Genomic DNA, 16,455 nt, shown 5'->3' on the forward strand with positions numbered 1-16,455 from the left:
CTTCCATTTGCTTTAGCTATTCTCCGCTCAAGGGCAAGGTTCAGAGTCTCTTCTGTCATCCACTTTGGTCTTCTCTTCTTTTCTTGTCTTTTTAGTAATCTCTTGCTTTCTTCATGGATAATGTTCTTGATATCTTCCAATAATTCATCTGGCTTTCGGTCATTCCACCCTTTAGCTCCCCAAAATTCATATCCTTTGCCACATGTAAAACACATTCATCGCTCACACCATCCCCAAAGTCTTAAATCAACTCACTCCAAGTCCAAGATCTCATCTTCTGAATCATCTGAATCAAATACGATTGAGATTAAGTGTATTTCATCCTGGTACAAAATTCCTCTTCATTTGTGAACATGTGAAATCTAGACTATAAGCTTCCAAATTGTATTGATAGAACCGGCACAAGATAGACATTCCTAGTAAAATGGGAGAAATTGGAGGGAAAGGGCTGACATGCACTAAGCAAGTCTAAAACCTAGCAGAACAAATTGCATTAGCTCTTAAGGTTTGAAAATAATCCTCTGCTCTCTGAGACTGTCTGGGCAATGGCCCCACCCTCCAGACTCTGGGTGTTTGCCACCTTCTGGATTCTGGGTGGAGGCTTGGGCTTTAGCTTTGCCTTTCAGGCCCTTTGAGATGACAACTTTGCTCCCTCAGCTTTAGGTGGTCCTATTCTCCTAGCCCATCTGAGTGGCGACCCCACTTCCTCAGCTCTGGATGGTGACCCCATCCCACTGGCACACCTTAAGGGCAACACCACACTCCTGAACTGAATTGGCAAAGATCTGACTCTCTGAAACCTAGGAGGCTGTGGCCCCACCCTTTAAGATCTAGGAGAAGACCATGCCTTAACTGTTGAAACTGAGAAAGCTCTGCTTCCTTATACTCCTTCCAACAGTTCTGCTGTCTCCAAGCAGCTCTTTTCTTGGAGGACAAAAGATGCAATTCCTTTGGCCTTTGTCCTACCTTTAGGATTCTAAGAGGCAGACAGCATTCTTTCCTTCCCTTCTTTCTCTTTCCCCTTCACTCTAAGCTGATAGGTTTTCTACTGTGGTAGTTGGTTAGATCCATCAGTCTCAGGCTTAATCTCTAACAAAGTTTGATGTACCATGTCCTCAGTGAAAATTATGTTCTACAGTAGAATTTTCTAAATCTTTTTTTTTTTTTTCATTTTGCACAGTCCATTTTTAAGTCCATCTCTTTCCTCTCACATTTTATTATAAGCAACAAGGAGAATATAAGTGACTCCCTTAAGATCTTGCTTAGAAATCTCTGCCATCAACTATCCAAGTTCATCCCTTGCAAGTTTTCCCTTCCACCAAATATTTGAACATAATTCAGACAAGTTCTTTCCAATCACGTGTTCATCATTTTCTTTTAAAGCCTCACCAGAAGCACATTTAAGATCCATATTTCTAGCAACATTTCTGATTCTGGTGCCATATATATTCTCTAGGAAGATAGAGACTTTTTTTTTTTTTAAGCTCTCCTCTCTTCCTTCTGAGTCCTCACCAGAATTGCCTTTCACATCCATAATTCTGCCAACAGTCTTTTCAAGGCAATCTAGGCTTTTACTTAATATTAGGCACCTTAAAACTCTTCCAGCTTCCACTCATTACCCAATTCCAAAACCACTTCCACATTGTAGATGTTTATTAGAGCAGCAACCCCACTCCTAGTACTAAATTCTGTCTTAGCTATCTAGTGCTTCTATAACAGAACTACCATAAGAGTAGATGGCTTTAACAGACAGAAATTTATTTACTCCCCGTTAGGAGGCTAGAAGTCCAAACTCAGGGTGCCAGCTGTAGCAAAAGGCTTTCTCTCTCTCTTGGCTCTGGAGGAAGGTTCTTATCTCTTCTGAGCTTCTGCTCATGGGCATTCTTCATGTAGCTTGGCACCTCTCTTCTCCCATCTCTGCTTCTCTCGATTGCTTGTTTAATCTCTTTTATATCTCAAAAGAGATTCACTCAAGATACACCCTACACTATTCCTGCCTCCTTAACATAGCAAAGACAACCCATTCCCAGATGAGACTATAACCACAGGCAATGAGTGTAGAATTTACAGAACATATGTTGGGAGAACACAATTCAGTCCATAAAACTGAGTATCCCTGGTATAGATTTCTTCATATTTTTATCCTCTCTTGGTATTATGATGTGTCTTCATGCTTTGATGAAATCTTACTTAAGGAAAGGCCATTTTATCAGGAACTGGGATAAATCCAGGATTTTGGAAAAAAAAAAAAAAGATACTCCAAATATTTGTAAAAATTCTATATTCACAATTGAGAAGATTGTGAAAGATGCTTTGTTTCTAGAGAATAAGCATTTGAACACTACATGAAAAGAGAATTAAGTTTGTTTTTAAAATAAATAATTGTATAAGGCAGCATGGGCTTTATTTATGGTAAGGAAAAATTATTAATCATGGTTTGATTTTTTGACAGACATTTCCTGCTTCCAGCTGAATGACTCCTCTTACGACAGCTTAGAAAATGAGCTCAATGAAGATGTTGATGCTCCATGTAGTGACTTGGTAAAGAAACTTGGTCAGGGCAGCAGAAGCATGGATTCTGTCTTAACCCTCAGTGACTATGACCTAGACCAGCCTGAAGTGGAAGGCCTTTTAACCCTGAGTGACTTTGACTTAGACCATTCTAAAGATGAAGACATTCAAATAAAACGGCCACTTGAATCCAAACCAGTGAGCATTTCAACGGTATACACGAAGGTCCCACTGCGGGATCATGCTCAGGCCCCCTCCAGTGTGTGCACACCCACCTACCTGTCCACTGCTGCAGCAGTTGCTCCTAAGAGTCTGAGGCGACACCGGCGCTGCTCGGAGCCCAGCATTGACTATGTGGACTCAAAGCTTTCCTATCTCAGGGAGTTTTATCAGAAAAAGCTACGCAAGTCCAGCTGTGATGCAATTCTTTCTCAAAAAGATGAGGACTATATAAAACAGACTCAGCCCCTCCATGAAGAGGGTAAAGAATGTTTTAAGCAGAGTTTAGTCACAGGCACTGATATCAGCAAGAAAAATGCCACTAATCAAAATGTTAAGAAGAAAACCATGTCTAGTAATGAAGGAAATCATGTGAAACTCTTCCCTAAATCCAAGCCAGTGGCCATTTCTGTGGCCTCTTACACTGGCATGTCTTCACAGGATCATTGCAAGAATCAGCCCCTAAATGCAGATGCACCTGGTTACTCCCCACCACACACAGCAGATGGTCTCAAAAGTTCAAGGATGCACCGGCGCTGCTCAGAACCCAACATAGATGACCAGCACTGCAAGCTGACCTATCTCAGAGGGATTTATTCAAAGAAACATCATAAAACCAGCTGTGAAGCTGGTCCCTTGCATGGAGAAGAAGATTATCTCAAACGGCACAAGTCTTTGCAAATGGAAGGGCAAAAACTTATTAATCAGAGTTTGGTCATGGGGATTGAGGTAGGCAAGAGTAGTGCCATAAACCAGAACACTGAGAAGGTTTTACCCCCGAGATTAAACATTTGCCCAAGGACTAGTTATTCCAGCTTATCCTCCCCAGGCACTTCCCCTTCTGGCTCATCAGTGAGCTCCCAGGACAGTGCTTTTTCTCAGATTTCTGAACACTCCGTGTTTACACCCACTGAAACCTCCTCTCCAATCGATTGCACTTTTCAGGCTCAGCGAAAACAGGGAGAGCTTTCTTCTGACTGTAGCAGTTCCAGCTTTGTTTCTGTAACGCCCAGTTCCTCATCAGGGCAGGCCAGTAGCCGCCTGACTCATTCCAAAAAGGACACTCTAGAGTGGCATTCACAAATGCATTCTGTTACTCTTCACCCTAGCACATGGTTGAGAAACGGTGTGGCCAGTTTGAAAAACTGGTCCCTCAAAAAGAAGGCAAGGGCATCTCGACCAGAGGAAAAGAAAGGTTCTCTGAAAGGACCCATGGAGCCACCTCCATACTCTTCTGGTTTTCCAGAAGCCAGTTTACTGCAAGAGGGACAGAAAGATATGCCCATGAGGGCAACTGAAGAACTTGGAACTGGCCAAGTAACCCAATGGTGTGCTTCTTACCCCTGCCAGGACTCAGAAAAACACTGTAGCTCTCCATTCAGCCTCATGGAAGAAAGACTGAAGTTCTGTAAGAAATGGCACTCACACAAGGAAGTAGAGGGTGGTGCTCAGTGCTCTCCTGGTGCTCTCCCTTGTGAAGGGTCCTCACCCAGCTCTTTGACTGTGGACGATGATGTGCGCAGCTCAGATGCAGGGCCTGCACTAGTTTGTGATGATGCAGACACACATTTCACCAAAGACATTTAGCCATAATAAGAATCTGAAGTTTCCAGGAACAGGAGCTGGGCTAATTAGAACATCGAGACAGTAATTATTATGACCCCTTTGTATAAGATACCTGGGTTAGGTAGCATAAGGATAATCATTGCTAATACCTAGGACAACAAAAGGATTGATTCTCTTTATGTGAGACTACTTGGCAAAAAGTTTATTCCCCAAAATTTGGTCACTTACTTGTTTGGGAGACTTTTCCTTATTAGAGTATGGGCTTGGTCCTATCGTATATCTGTAGAGATACTAACAGAGGGCTAGAGACAGCAGTTTTCTGTTGAGGAAATATGCCTTATGGGAACATTCTCTGAGATTAGTTACCTGAAAAGACCAAGATAATCATAAATTAAGGGATAGAGAAAAGTGGGGAAGGTGCAAAAAAAAGTCATCTACAATCCATGGAGTGTTTTTAATACGTAGGCAAGAAAAATGCCACAAATGAAAGGATTAAGAAGAAAAGCTTGTCCAGTAATGAAGGAAATCATGTGAAACTTTTCTCTATATGCAAGCCAATGGCCATTTCTATGCCATCTTACAACAGCATGTCCTAGTAGGATCATTCCAGAAACCAGCCCGCGGATGCCATTAGGCTGGAGAAAAGTAGATTCAAGAACCTGGACACCATGATACTGTTTTTTGCTGGTTATGTTGCTTGATTTGTTTTTCCATTAGAGTGTTACATTGCTCTGCAAAGTCTCCAAGAAACAGCTGTCCACAGAAAGAAGAAACTGGTTGCTCGTTTCAGTCTCCTTTCCAGAGGTTCTGTGCTGGCAGCAGTCTCTAGAAAGACACCTTTTGTATTTAAAATTGACCTCCTGACAGTTATCTGGATGCTTTTACCAACATTTAACCCAAGAACAAGTGTGGTTCTTTTTGGCTGAAGTGTTTCTCTGCAGCTCTGACTCTCATATTACAGTCAGCTCAGAAAAAATTATTTATAAATCACCTATTTCTAATTGCTGTAGTTTGGCAGTTGAAAGAGCCATTTAGAGATCAGCAGGTTATAAGCAGTCACAGAATACAATACCCACTAAAGTAGCTGCCAGGCCTTCTCAAATAGGCATTGGCTTTGGGTTTTCTTAGCTCCACAGTTTTGTCCCAAATAATTCATGCCTTATGGATGGTTTGCACCCATTGATTTATTTCATAACCATAGACACTTCTTCTTCTTGCCTTAATGGTGCCACTGACACATCTCACTAGGGATGGATTACTAGAGCTTACCAACCAACGTGAAAGGATAGCACCAGCAGTGGGTTTGAGTCTTCCTTCATTATAATAACTGCTTACTTATAAAAAGTTGCTTACAGCTCATTTATTTGATCTCTCTACCACCAGACTCTACCATCAGATTAACACTTTGCCTACAAACTAGCTTATTCTAAATTATTTTTCTTATCACTCCCTAACAAACTGTTATTTCCAATGTTCTTTCCCTATTGCCCTAAAGATTGAATTTTTCAGTGACAGAAAAAAAAAATGTTTTCTCTAAGATGAAGAAATATTTTCAGTATTAGCTATAGGTGCTACCTACCTCTTGGAGACATGCCCTGTTTGCCGTAAGTACTATAATTAACTTTTAGAACTCTGTGTCCAAAGAGCTCCTTCATGACACTGGCCATCTCAGTCACAGATGTGAAGTAGATTTCACATTATAACTAAGCACTCTTATAGTAAGACTCCTAAGTGTCTGTGTGCATTTTTTTGTGGTATAATGTATAAAGTCAACAGGGACTCCCCTTACCCTTAGGGCATACTACTGTCAGAACTGCAAGATGTGAATGAAGCTCTTAGGGCTTGGAGTGTCTTTATGGAAGAAATTACTCTACTTGCCAAAATAATAGTTCTAGTCTTTTTACTTTCATATTAGTGGGTAGAAAATCATCCACCCAATTTGAAGCGTAGAAGAAAATAGATGCTGAGTTTTTCAATAACCATTCCTACTCTCTCTGTTCCTTTAGATACTCCTGTAATACTTAAATGTGAATAGTTTGTTAATATTGCTGTAAAGTATTGTATAATTTGGAAACAAACTACATGTCATTTTAATATACTCTCAACCTATAATATATTAGACTGATGCTTTATCTAAAATGCTTTGAGTTTGTATAATATATCTTGACAAATTTTACTACCATATGTTATGTAATAAATGTGTATTTTTGTACTTGCAGAAACTGCTGCTAACTTTTAAAGTTTTTTTTTTTTGGTTTTAAAGGCACTGATAATGGATATGTATGATGTCCATGCTGTCTATTAAATAAAATACCATTCTGCAGAGTTAATCCCTAGAACAATATTGCCCTTTGTTGAATTGTGTTAGTTGTGGAGCCCAATTTCTTCTAACTATTGGGAATTTCACCGAAGGGAATTAATGCTGAATTGGCACTTTGAGTTTTTAGTCCTAAACCATGGTCATTCTTTGTTAAAGATTATTTTTTTTCTTTTATATTTTCCAAATATATCATGTTTTAGACATAAAATATTATGCTTCTGAAATCAGACATAATTCTTATATCAAAAGTGCCATCAGGTAAGTTTAATCAATTGAATGAGATTTCTTATGGAAGTTTGGACCATTCTGACCAGAGTACCTGTTGACTTCAGATGTAACAAAGACTTTTAAGGTGATAAAAATTTATTAAATAGTACTAGTTTTTCATGACTGCTGCATCTTTGCCTTCTCGAAGTTCATTGAGGTTTCCTCTGTGTAAGGTTAGCTACCATTTCTAAGATACTCAAAAGATATGTACTTAGTGCAGAAAAAATGATTTGCTCTAAGTGGGTGGTGAAGACAACAATTCCACTGTTAGAAATTTCATTGATTTTTAGGAAATTTGGACAGTGTACATACTGTTAATTTCTTCCTAAATTTTACAGCAGTACAAAGATAACTTTGCTTTTAAAAAATCTTAACCTACTGAAAACATTAGATTTAAGAAATCATCTCACTTTGTGTTGTGTTGTGTTTTGTTTTTCCTTTTTGTGGCATGTCTTTGCATTGAAAAGATCTAATGGCTCTGGTGGTATATTTTGTCTGTTGAAGAATACAGCAGACTCCTTGAACTTTAGCTCTGCATAATATCAGATATGTGGTAGCATTTGCAGAAGGCTCTGGGTGTAATTTTGAGACTTTTATTTTGAAGTCCCAAAGAAATAGACACAGAGGATGGTCTTCAATGTATACTCTCCCTTCATTTGGACAGTCTATGAGTTTTCATCCTATAGCCACAGGGCACCACGTACATTTTCAAATAGTTCAAAATGTCTTTCTAGGGTATTTAATTTAGTCAAAGTAAATATGTTTTCTGTAGTTTCATTTTACATGATAGTGTAAGATGGAGGTTTTGGAGACATTAAAATTGAAATGCTCTTTTTTTTTTTTTTTTTTAAATCTAAGATTGACTTTGTTGTTGTTATGTGCTGTCGAGTTGAACCCGACTCATAGCGACCCCTCCTTGGGTTTCTGAGGCAGTATCACTATGAAGTAGATTGCCCAACCTTCCTTCCAAGGAGTGGCTGGTGGGTTTGAACTGCCAGCCTTCTGGTTAGCAGTCAAGTGCCTTAGACACTACTTCAGATTCTAGTAATTTGAAATTAATTGTAGAATTTGTCCCTGCAGCCTCTTGATCTGCTGTGAAGAATGAATAAATTGGCTGTACTTGTGAGGTAGGCCCATTTCTCTGGACAGGTGAGATGGGTGCCATAAAGTAATAGTCCTTCTATGCCAGGTCACAGTAATTCTGATTGTTACTGCCTCAGATTTTTAGTAGGAAAAGAAATGTTTTATACCTTTACCCAAGAATGGGATCACCAAGAAGCAAAGAATCATCAAAATGTGTGAACATAGAGAAACTGATACTTGATGATGGCACTTGGGTAAAGGAGAAATGCCTTAGATAAGCTCAAGCAAGAAACTGAATCACCACCACCATGTTCAAGGAAAATGGAAAGATATGGTGGGGATGGTAGAAGTGCTACCAACGATATAAATCCTTTTCAGACAGTCAGGTACTTGTCTAGATCCTAGGGATATAAAGTGAAAAAGATTATTTCTATCCTTAGTGACTCTAAACAACCAAGGGAATGATTGGGAATATATTTTAAAAGGGGAATAGTAGCATTTACTGTGTTTCTGTATGCATGCTGATAAATGCATTTCATATATTATTTCATTTGATGCTCACCTCATTCCGACCCCAGGCTCTTTTTCTTTGCTCTTTTATCTTAAAATAAGGATAATAATAATGACTCTTCCCCAATAAAGCAGGCAAAAGTTATGTACATGGTTATGTCTAGGCTGGATATCTCTAATTTAAGAGAAATGTTCAGCATAAGAAAAATTCAGAAGGCTATGACAACATAAAAAGAAATGGGCTGTCTTTTAAGAGAATAGCATAGACTCTGCTTTTGCTGTTAATTGCAACTATAAACCCTAAATATAAAGCAAAAGACAAAAGAGTAGAGGAAAGCAAAGTGGTTAGGACCCCAGGACTAAAGGAAAAACTGCAATGTCCTGTGTCCCCTTTCCCAACAGAAGAAGGCAGTTAAGCAGGCTTATTCCTACCCCGCTTCAAACCGGAGACCCTCAGATAACACCGGGTGAGTCCCAGCACTACCAGCAAGACAGGTAGATTGAGCCCCACTAACAAGGGAGGCATACTCTTTTCCTGCCAGTCCTGACACCTCCCCTTCACTGAGAGATACGTGAGTATCCTGGCAGCAACAGCAAGAGGACACAAGAAAACAAACAGCTCAGACTGAAAAGTTCCACATTGACACAGATTAGTGCAGGTACCGGGAGATCACCACGGCCAAACATGTTTAAAAACTAGAGAAAGATTCTCTTCATTCGATATGAATAAAGGGACTCCTTTATTCAAGGTCAAGGCATATAAAGATTGGCCTCTGAGACACTCTACAGCTCTCTAATATCTAGAAGAAAACATTCTTACTGTCACATTTGTTGTGCTTTTGTACTCATAGATTTGTGGTTTCAGCTTTAAGAGGATTATTTCTACTAAGCTTCAGTTTTTCAGGTAGCCTTTATCCATTCAATAAACATTTATTGAGTCCATGCATTGTACGCTAAGTACTTTGCTTGTGAGTGCCTCAAGTTGGTCACAATGAAGGAAAGGAGGCCAACAGACAAATTGCAGGACCATATGATAAGTATAGGTTAGAGGCTGTGGAACTTTCTTTTGCAAACAAGTTCCAGATACACTAATTTAGTAGTTCTTCTCAGGGTGAATGAAGAAGACTTCCGTGATATAGGATTGTTTATTCCACGGACAACCCCACCTGCCAAGATGCCTCATATGTCAGATAATGGGATCATATTGGTGGAGCAAGAGCTCTTCTAGTGATGAGTGATAAGTAGACATCATGAAAAAGGTGCTTGATTATATACAGGCTTTTTCTTGCCAAATTTAAGGACAACCCATCATTAACCCTCCTCCTAAAGGACTGAATTTGAAGTGGCCCAACATTGAGGAGTCTCTCTAAAAATCTATCGGCAGCGCCACCTTGAACCAGTCTGAGGACTTGGCCAGGGCTCTTCCAATGGGTTAAGTATTCCCCAGAGAGAAAAGTGTGAAATTTCTATGGCCCACAGCTATTGTGGTGAGGAACCAGGTGGCTTCAGTTTCTTTTCCTTCAGTTACTTCATTGTCTTTGTTTTCAAAAAGGTAGAATTTACATTTTACAAAATAAATGAGTCATATTCCCTTTGTGCTTTGTCAAGAGAACCCTCTCTTGAGAGTTTCAGCTGATCATCTTTTGAGCTTCATTTTTTAGCACAACCAGTCATGGTCCTTCTTGTTGCTGTTTTGTGCCATCGAGTCGGACCCAACTCATAGCAACCCCTCCTTGGGTTTCCGAGGTGTTATCATTATGGAAGTAGATTACCCAACCTGTCTTCCGAGGAGTAGCTGGTGGGTTTGAACCGCCAACCTTCTGGTTAGCAGTCAAGTGCCGTAGGCACTATGCTACCAGGTCCTTACTCTTCCAGTTCTGTAAAAGCTCTGATTGGAATAGCCACACATTCCCCACAAAAGACGCAAGAACAGGGAGAGAGCCCTTCTGATCTCCCATTATCAATTAGTAGCATTACCCACTAAGTACAGTAAAAATTTTCTGATAGGCTTGCAGTTGAAAGTCATATTAACACACAAAAGTTACCTTCAGGTGAGATGAAATATTCCTTTTCTTTGACTTTTACTCCTTGCCCATTGATCTTCCCTTTGCAGCCACAAAACACATAATTTCTTCCAAATGACAGTCCTTCAAACTCTTGGAGGTCACATGGCTCTTTAAATTTTTGCTCTTTCAGGCCAGGTTTCCTTAATTCTTTTGTGAGGCATTCTTCATATGATAAGGTTTCCATGTTCTTCCCCAAATCCTCTGGAAGAGCTTCAATTTAACAATGCCTTTATTATACATAATAACTACATTGTACATAATTATTTTAGGCTAAAAATGTAAATTTTAATAATCACATTTTTGTAAGTAAATTGGCAATTCCATATATAACTAATACAGTACAAGTTCATAGCAAGAAATTTATAAAATAAAGTGATTAAGAGACATAAGACGGAATGGAAAGATCTACTATAGCTTTGAATTACAAAAGGAAAGGAAGAAGAGAATGGAGAAGGAGCAATTGTTGAAGAAATAAGAGTTAGGGTGTTTTCAGTACTGAGAAAAGACATCAATAATCGAGAAGCTAGGAAGATGGGCAATGTACTTCCATAGTGATACTGCCTCGGAAGCCCAAGGAGGGGTCGCCATGAGTCGGGTCCGACTTGACGACACATAACAACAACAAACAAATCTCAAGGAAGCTAAATAAAAATAAATCCAGAGCAGAGGTAGTGAAACCACAGGACACCAAGACAAAGGGGAAAATTCTTAAAAGCAGCCAGATTTTCAAAAAGAAATTTCTTTTAGAGAAAAGAGAGATGGAATGACAGCTGACTTTCCTACATCAAGAATAAAATCCAGAAGACTGTAGAAAATACCTTCAATGTCTTGAAAGAAAATAACCACCCAGAATTTTACATTCAGCCATTTATATATATATATATATATATATATATTTATATATATATATATATATATATATATATCAGCTCTGGTAGCATAGTGCCTAAAGCACTTGATGGCTAACCAGAAGGCTGGTGGTTCATACCCACTAGCCACTCCTTGGAAGAAAGGTTGGGCAATCTACTTCTGTAGTAATACTGCCTCGGAAATACAAGGAGGGGTCGCTATGAGTCAGGTCTGACTTGACAGCACATAACAACAACAACATATATATCTTTCAAGATACTGCCTTCTTGTAGGTATATTTTCAAACTTTTTAAAACAATCTACTATGGGTGGTGCAGATGGTTTATGCACTTGGCTGCTAACCAAAATGTTGGAGTTCAAGTCTATCCAGAAGTATGTCAGAAGAAAGTCCTAGAAATCTACTTCCAAAAGCTCAGCCATTAAAAACTCCATGAAACAGTTTTACTGTGACACACATAGGGTTACTATGAGTTGGACTCAACTGCTTGGTAGTCTAGAGCAGGGACATCTAAGTAAAGAGCTGAACACAATGTGAATAGACAGAGAACTCCAGCTAGCTAGGGCAAGAGCATTCCTGGCAATGCGTTGGATGTGAACGCTGTCGAAAACTTTAAAGCACTGTATGTGTGTGGGTGAGGGAAAATTCATCTGATGTTTTAGGTAATTTATAGTCTTTTTTTCCTTCTGTTCCCTTCAGTGTTTGTCAAAAGATTAAAAACACTATATAGAATCAGAGACATTTGATGTGACTGAAAACCAGCAAGCCAACCTCAAATGACCCCCAGAGAGGCCACAACTAGCCAAAGATCCTACCGTTAGTATGGGGCAGAGTGGGTCCCAGTGGTCTCCATGGCCCACATCTATCCTTGAGGCCACTTGCCTACATGAGAAACTGGTCATTCAAGGCTTGCTTAAAGCTCACCACTGGTTTAAGCCAAGAGACTACTGATAGGTTGTGACCCAGAGACTGACTTCCCTAATTACTTCTCAAATGCCACATGCTTTCTTAGCCAAGGACTTGTTTTCTGTTCAACTCTGCTTTCTAATCCTATTAGTTCCTCCCACTTTTTCCGTCCACGATACTTTCCACTCAGGGACACCTGTGAATGCCATCTGTATACTCAGAGCTGTGAAAAGTGAGCAAAAACATTTGGTCCTTTTAAGATTAAAAAACTCACTGCCATTGAGTCAGATCTGACTCATAGCGACCCCTCCTTGGGTTTCTGAGGCAGTATCACTACGGAAGTAGATTGCCCAACCTTCCTTCAGAGGAGTGGCTGGTGGGTTTGAAGCACCAGCCTTCTGGTTAGCAGTCAAGTGCCTTAGGCACTATGCCACCAGAGCTCCTCCTCTTTTAAGATTAGGGCACACAAAAATAGTGCCCTAGTCTAAGTCACTTATGTTTTGTTCAGTCTGGGTCTGTGGAAGAAACTCTTACCTGTGGCTTCCTTCACTTCACACTGTGAAATGTAAGCTATGAACAACATCAAAGTAGCTGGTTTCAGCCATGACACCTCTCAGTACCATGTGGCACCAATGTAAACAACTGGTTGGTTTGGTGTCTTATAGACAAAACAACTGAACCATTCAGTCTTTCCAACCAATTTAAGTCTGTGGTGTTGACTGCCAAGTATGTGGGTTGCTTGGGGCCTTGCACACATGGTTATTTGCAGTGCTGGCAACAGCTCCACTTTCCCACTGTCCTTTAGTGTAGCCTGAGGTAGTTGGTTTGAGACATGGAGTACAACAGAAGGGTTTAAGTTATGGAAGCTATTAATTAGGATCAGGGCTGAGAATGTCCATTTCCTAACCTGAGAAAGTGTTAGATGTTCCTGAGTTTACCCTCTTACCCAGAGTGGTGTTTGCTGGTGCTCTGGTGTTCACCCCAGACAGCCTGCCTGTGACTGACCAGGCTACACAGAGGCTTTCCCTGCATCTGAAGTTAAGAAAGATGAAGGGCCAGAGCCGCCTGTCTGTCTGCAATGGGCATATTGCATAATAATGGCTCTCTCTGATCTTTCTTTTGCATGTTCTTGGTTTCCACACTTCTTCTTTTCAGCTTTGTAATGTAAAACCCAGCCACCAGCTTCTTATCTTTGCTGCCTCCCTCCACCACCACCTCCACCATTCCATGACCCCTCCCAACTGGCCTTCTCTCTCAGATACACACAGAGAACAGAGACCCCTCCTGCTTTGAAGACTTAAGGATCAAGTCATCTCCCTTAATACCCTTTGTTTGCTGGATTAATATTCTGTGATGCTGTAGCCAGGTGAAGACAACCCCTTCTAGCCTGCCCTATTTCCTCCTCCTCTTGATTATAACAGCCACTCCTCAGAAGGAAGATGGGGAAATCTACTTCCTCAGTGATACTGCTTCAGAAACTCAAGGAGGGGTCGCTATGGGTCAGGTCCGACTCGAGGGCACATAACAACAACAACAACAACAACTTGATTATAAAGTGTCTTTCTCAGGCTGGCTCCATGCCCTTATAAACCCTGCAGGCCCCATCTAGGGGTGGAGAGAGGGCCCTGGATTTGAATATTTAGTCTGGAATTTTTCAGCTCCTCCTCAAACTGAGAAGATGCATTAAAACAAGACTCTTGGCTTTCTTCCATGGTGTTTGTATGTCAGTTTGTAAGCTTTTTTGGGGGGGAAAGATAAGGAAGTGCCTAGGGAGCTCTGGTGATGTAGAGCCTAAGGCACTTGACGGCTAACCAGAAGGCTGGTGGTTCAAACCCACCAGCCACTCTTTGGAAGGAAGGTTGGGCAATCTATTTCTATAGAGATATTGCCTAGGAAACCCAAGGAGGGGTTGCTATGAGTTGGGTCTGACTCGACAGCACATAACAACAACAACAACAATGAAGAGCGTTGTGCTATCAGACCAAGTCCAGAAGAGATACCATTTCCTGTTGGTGGGGAAACCTGAATTTATCCCAGTCTGGGGGCTCCCCAGTTTTGGTCAGTGGGTGGCCTGCATGAAGAGCTGAGATATTTATGGCCCAGATGACACTTCACTAACTCAGCAGGGGTGTAAGGTAGTGAGGTGTTTAGGAGGGAAGGTTGGTGGAGAAGGAGATCTTAGATAAAAAACGAGGAGGATAATTGACTGCTATAGGGCTGTTGGCAATAGCTGTGCTTCTTACTATTATGATACACGTCGAAACAATTGAAGCTGCTTAGCATTCTTACACATTCATTCAGCCAGTGATTTCCAAGCACCATATGACCTTCAGAGTTTATTCAGATTCTGTTATTTATCATAAAGAGGCCTGAGCAAGCACACTTCAACTCCATTTATAGATAAGTAAATTGGTTGTTCAACTAGTAAATGACTGATCTTGAATCTGGATCTCCTAATTACTAAATAACCATGTGCCTTTGCAGAGCACCAAGGTGTAGAGCTGTTATAGACTGAAATGGGGAAGGTTCTACTACCCCAACTGACTCCGGATTATCCTAGGTTCTTACTGGGATCCCAGATCTACTGTATCTCACAGTTAAAAACAAGCTGTTGTATGAAAAGAGATACAAGAGTTATAAGAATGGCTGTTTCTTTGTTGCCTCAAGGAATGGCTATCTTCACTTTGTGATTGTGAACTTTTCCCGGTCTAGACTGGTCTCTGGACTTTCCATAAATCTTCTTGATTTTACATTATTAACAAAGTGTGTACTTTCACTCTAGGACAGGGTAAACATATTAACCCTAACTAAACCAAACCAAACTCACTGCCATCGAGTCAGATCCAACTCATAGCGACCTCTCCTTGGATTTCTGAGGCAGTATCACTACAGAAGTAGATTGCCCAACCTTCCTTCCAAGGAGTGGCTGGTGGGTTTGAACCTCCAGCCTTCTGATTGGCAGTCAAATGCCTTAGGCACTACACCACCAGCGCTCCCTACGGGTACTGACAAATGAAGTGGAAAATGTTATCTATAAAAAGACTTGCACACAAATACTCATTACAGCTTTTATTCTTAATAGCTAGAACCCAAATGTTTAGCAATAGGAGAATGGATAAACATGATAATATATTCAGGAAATGGAATAACATTCAGCAGTAAAAAGAAATAAACTACTGATAGATGCAACAACATGGTAATCTCAAAAACATTATGTTAAGCAAAAGAGGGTGACACAAAGGAGTATATACTGTATGCATCCATTTCTATGGAGTCCAAGAACAGAAAAAAAGCTATAGTAATATAAATCAGAAAATGGTTAGGAGGGTCATAGAAACATGATTTTCTAAGCAACTTTTGATGATTGCAAAGCAACTTTTTGTAATAATGGGAATGTTCTGTATCTTGTTTAGGGTAGTTGTTACATAGGTATCTAGAACTGTTAAAACTCTTCAAACTGAACACTTAAGATATGTGTTTTATTATATGCTAATTATAGTTCATCCAAAAAAATAATGAACCCTGCTGGGTTAGCTACAGGGCCTTGCTCCTTGGAGGCCAGTACTTCATCTCTGAGCTAATGAAACCTGATATCTGAGCTAATGGACTACCCAAATAGCCTGAGCCTAAGGGGTGAAGGTAATGAAAAATTTCAGTAAAGCAACTTCAACCAAAAGGCTTTTCACATAGTGGTGCTAAAAAGGCTGCTTCTCTTACCCCTACACCAAGGGTATACTGACCCCTTAGTTATTTTCTTCATCTGTCAAACTTCAGAGGGGGAATACAGAGGTGTTTGCCTGTCATCTCCCACTGTTGCTCCACAAGGAACAAAGTAGACCTCTGCAGAGCAACTCCGCAGTGTCACTGGTCACACTGGGCAGGAAATACTTCATTGAAGGCATCAAAGTCAGCTCCAATGACAGAATTGCTCCTAATTTGAAGATTCATTGAACCTCACACACAGATTGACTTTAAAATTTTGGAAATGAATGTTAAAAACAGGGCCTCAGGCCATATTCATATGTTTCTATACCTGGAGTACCTGGTTCCCTTCGAGGTTCAGTCTGATGGTATCCAAATCATCCCTGTAGGCCAGGGAGTTTTCATCTCAGATAGACCAAGACCTCAGGAGGTCAGAA

General features: G+C 40.4%; 1 protein-coding gene across 1 annotated transcript in view; it reads left to right on the forward strand.

The window, feature by feature from the left end:
• The window catches only part of ARHGAP20 (Rho GTPase activating protein 20), a 170,236-nt gene extending 165,919 nt beyond the window's left edge, over nt 1–4,317 (forward strand). Inside the window, exon 15 of the mRNA XM_007936564.2 lies at nt 2,453–4,317. Coding sequence (XP_007934755.1) covers nt 2,453–4,317 — 1,865 coding nt within the window. The remainder of the gene's footprint in view (nt 1–2,452) is intronic.
• Nucleotides 4,318–16,455: the final 12,138 nt, after the last annotated feature.

The sequence above is a fragment of the Orycteropus afer genome, unplaced genomic scaffold (assembly GCF_000298275.1).
Source record: "Orycteropus afer afer isolate SDZICR_OR568_19922 unplaced genomic scaffold, OryAfe1.0 scaffold00036, whole genome shotgun sequence".
Classification (NCBI taxonomy): domain Eukaryota; kingdom Metazoa; phylum Chordata; class Mammalia; order Tubulidentata; family Orycteropodidae; genus Orycteropus; species Orycteropus afer.